The 4,597-nt window shown below is 39.4% G+C and overlaps 1 protein-coding gene across 1 annotated transcript; it reads right to left on the bottom strand.

The window, feature by feature from the left end:
• Positions 1-2,888: 2,888 nt before the first annotated feature.
• LOC144434652 (uncharacterized) lies at positions 2,889-4,010 on the bottom strand. Its single transcript, XM_078123160.1, has one exon. It carries the CDS (start codon positions 4,008-4,010, stop codon positions 2,889-2,891), a length of 1,122 nt encoding a protein of 373 aa, XP_077979286.1.
• Positions 4,011-4,597: the final 587 nt, after the last annotated feature.

Below are 4,597 nucleotides of genomic sequence, written 5' to 3'. Positions count from 1 at the left end.
TAATTTTATGTAACTGAATATGTCACGGTACAAGGGGCTGTGACACTAAAACTGTGTTTTTCAAATACAATGTATGGATTGCTGGTGAGAACTGTACCAGTAATAGTTAGACAGGCTTCACTACAACTTCAATAACATATTATATCAATAACATAACCCACAAGACCACCAGGTTATACTACACACTGTGTACTTTAACCTATAACGTGTTTCAACACCTTTGTGTGTCTATATTATCCGGATAAAAATAATTGAATCAAAATGTTATTTCTGAACACATGATAATTGTTTTAATTCGTCTACTGTTTGTCATCTTTATGTCTGATTCTTTGTCAATAAAGGGGCGTATTCATGATATGGCTTTGATGATTGGATGATAATTACTTGATTGACAGTAGTTATGACAGAGCTTATCGCAGTGTCTGAATGTGTAAAGACGTTTCCCCTGCGAGAAGTACTCCAGCACTTACAAATATATAATAAATGACGAAAGCACTTCTCATACTTTATTTTGTATAATGTACGCTATGACAGCGCGTCCTCAGACATCTGCCAGATCTAGAGCAAGGCCAATGATGGCTTTAGTGATAGGCATCTAACATAACGACCTGACATGTGTGTGTGTGTGTGTGTTATGGAGACGTCATCTTATCAAATGACTAATTCTTTGCATTCAAATTGCTTCGAGAATATATAAACCTCACATTTATACCGATAACGGAGTAACTATTTTCTATCAGTGCGTGGCTTCAATTCTAAATAATTAGTGTAATTAGTTTATTATTTTTATTATTATTATTATTTTTATTATTAATATTATTTTATTTTACTCGGGATTGTGACATCGTATCATTAACAGTCGTGTATGAGACGCACTGCAGGTCACAAATGTCATTGTTATCGTGACTTAATTTTGACAACAAGACAATGCTATTGTTTGGCAGTACAAAGTGTTTGATAAGCGCTTGGTCTGATAAAGTCATCTGACGTTCTCCATTGTCTTGTCATGAATGTTAAGACCTAATAAACCATTATATTTAGGATACTGTCATAATTAAACCATTGACCCCTGGTGGAGGGTCTATGATTAAACTAATCAGGAAACTTGTGACTAGTCCATTGACTTGAAAGGTTATGATAATAATGTCTGTATTCCACACAACGTACATTACAAAATAATAAATACACTCCTCAGCTAAGATGTATCAGGTCTGAACCAGGACTGTGACAGGCCTGGTACAGGCATGACCATTAGGGCCTTTGCAGGGAAGTGGCAATTCTGATGAGTCAGAGATGAAGATATCTGATCTGACAGGCATGTGGCAGGCGAGATGGGTCAGGGATGTGGCAGGCCTGATCTGACAGGGATGTGGCTAGTCTATCTGCTAGACCTCGGATGTTCTTCCGATACAATACGACACACGACCGAACATCGCTATCGAGGATGGAGCAAGCCCTCACTGCGAACTTCGTTCGCTTATCGTATCGAAAGAAAGCCCGAACATCTAGCAGCAAGACTAGGATGTGGCAAGCCTGATAGGTCGTGAATGTGGCATGCCAGTTTCATCAGGCCTGTGTCAGCCCTATTGCATACATGCGGCAGGTAAATTCTGAAACAGGCATGGGGAGGGTTTTAGCTGTGTAGCTACTGACAGAAAAAATATCAAGATATAAGTATATGGCGTCTCGCATAATTGCAGTGTACTATGTAAACACAATATCAAAACAAATTTAATGTAAGCTGTCCACACACCATGATATATATATATATATATATATATATATATATATATATATATATATATATATATATATATATATATATATATATATATATATAGACAATATAAGTGACTCGATGGATAGATAGTGAAAGTTCGAAGTCGTCCTTACTTCCAATCCCAAGTTGAAATCTTGATAGCGACGTTTCGGTGTGTCTAGCACACCTATATCAAGCTACAGTACAAGGATGACTAATAAAATAAAACCAACAGCGCTCATACGAACGACGAAAAGTGTTAAGTGAAAAGTGACATAATAAAAGGTGTGAAAATAAACGGCAAGATAAAATATGCAAAGTCAGTTATGTATTCCAGATGGTTCGTATTCATTAAGTCCATGGGGATGTAGGGTTCCGGCTCTATTAATCCATAGACTCTCCAGTTGTTTAATTAAGTCTACATCCGAACCGCGTACAAGACAAAGTATTGTAGCTTTCAGGGCGTTGTCTTTGAGTGAATGTCCTGGTGTCCTGAAGTGTGGAACTACATATGGTAATCTATCAGATTTGTTAGTTCTTATGTTTGAACGATGACCGTTGAGGCGTTTGTGGAATGGTTGAGTGGTTTTACCATATTGTATGTTGCATGTCTGGCAAGTGAGGGCATAGATCACATTACTTGATTTGCAGTTAACATCATCTTTGATGGGGAATATTTTACCAGTTGTAGTAGCCGTGAAATGTTTGGTAGTTTGTATAACGGAGCAACAGGAACATCTTGCAGTGTTACAAGGTTTGCACCCCCATGTAATTTGGTCGGATTTGGCGTGTCTTATTTTGTTTTGATGTAGAATATCACCAACAGTGGCAGGTTTACGGTAGGCTATGATGGGTAGTTGTGGCATGACTTTATTCATTCTTTGTGAGGTGTGGAGTAAAATTAACCTGGTTAACTTCACTTATCTTCTTGAGGTCGGGTTGACGTGGATCATATGTGGTAACCCATGGAACGCGATCAGATGATTGTTTGCATTTGTATTGTAGCAAATCTGGGCGAAGGAAGTTTGAAGCACGTGATATCTGCTGGTTTATGGTTTTGCTTTTATATCCGCATTTTTTAAGGTGGACGGTAAACTCTGATAATCTTATGTCACGCCATTCGGGTTTGCTACAAATGCGACGAGAAGATTATTGATTTGAAAGTGTGAGATGGGTGACAACTAGTAGGTGGAAGATATCTATGGGATGCTGACGGTTTACTGTAGAGATCAGTTTCTAGTCTGTGGTTCTGTAGATAGATTTTGACATCAAGGAAGGGGGTTGAAGTATCACTGATTTCTGCGGTGAACTTGATTTTAGGATGACATGTGTTAAGATAATCGATAAAGGTCTGTGTGGTTGTTTCATCCTGTGTGGATAATGCTGCAATGTCATCAATGAATCGATAGGTTATTTCAGGACAGTTAGGTGTAGTGTAGTAGAACTTGCGCATCCACCAACTCATATAGATGTTAGCATATGACACTGCGAATGGCGTACCCATGGCTGTACCTGAGATCTGTTTGAAGAATTCACTGTTGAACTGAAAGTAGTTGTTATCGAGAACGAAATGAGCGAGTTGAAGAATGTTTTGGATGTCCTTGTGATCATAGGTGGATGACGTGTTGAGTGCTTCTTGTAAAGCAAGTATACCTTCCTGGATGTCAATGTTTGGGTAAAGTGCCACTACATCAAGAGCAATAATATGGGTGTAAGGTAATGGAGCCGATTTGTTAATTTGTTCGATGTGTTGCAGAAAACTGGTAGTGTCTTTAACTAATTCCGTACAGAATATCTGACTGACAGGTGATAGTTTCCAGTCAAGCCACAGGGATGCCGCACGAGTTGGAGCTTTAACCTGACTGCAGATAGGACGCCCAGGTGGTAACCTACCCGGTGATTTAAGTTTGTGGATCTTACCGAGGATGTAGAAGTATGCACCGTTGCGGTTGGGCCAATGTAGGATTGCTTCTTGTTCTTTCTCCGGCAGGTCGAAACTGGAAACTAAGCGACTGAGATTGTCATGAATTTTGGTTGACATATCATCAGGTATTTTCTGGTATATGTTAGTGTCTGATAGTTGTTGGTTACATTCATTCTCATAATCACCTGTGTTCCAAATAACTGTGGCTCCCCCTTTGTCTGCGCGACCAATGACGATGGAGTTGTCATCTTTTAAAGAGGTAAGCGCTCTACGCTGTAAGAGGGTGAGGTTGCTCTTAACATCGGGCTCATCGTGGTTTCGTATCATCCGGTACACGTTTTTATGATAAATATCAAGTGCATCGTCACGTACGGTTAAGTGGAGGGTCACGCTTTGAAGGAATGTATAAAGAGGGGGAATTGTTATCGGTGTGTCCACAGTATCGAAGAAGAATTCTTTCCATCTTATTCTCCTTATGTATACGTTTGCATCAACCAGTTCTCTTGCATGATTGTAACGTGGCGGAATGGGACAAAATGACAAAGGCAGTTGGAGGAGAGATAGTTCGGCAGTAGACAGTTGACGATCACTAAGATTGATAATGTTGTTGTTGCTGCTGTTTACTGACAATAATTTCATTTGATGTATGTGACGCTGGTGTGTATGGCTACGTGCTTTGCGTCTAGATTTGCGAAAACGCCGGTTATGACGTCTCGTAACATCATTCGAATCCGATGGCTTAGGATTTTCCATAGGGACTTGTTGTTCTAACAGGTTTGCTATTTTCTTTTTATGGTTATCTTGTGTCTTCTTTTTACGAAGTGAGCGGCAACTATTTGATATTGAACGTCGATTTACACTGTAATGCATGGGTGATGATGGCTTGAGATGGGCAAGTGCCGTATTGTGATTCT

Source organism: Glandiceps talaboti, chromosome 1 (assembly GCF_964340395.1).
Source record: "Glandiceps talaboti chromosome 1, keGlaTala1.1, whole genome shotgun sequence".
NCBI classification, from domain to species: Eukaryota; Metazoa; Hemichordata; class Enteropneusta; family Spengelidae; genus Glandiceps; species Glandiceps talaboti.
This window is presented reverse-complemented; position numbering and strand designations above follow the sequence as displayed.

What these genes read in the sequence shown, in the direction of transcription:
- LOC144434652 (XM_078123160.1), bottom strand. Translation starts at nt 4,010, where the DNA reads ATGATACGAAACCACGATGAGCCCGATGTTAAGAGCAACCTCACCCTC.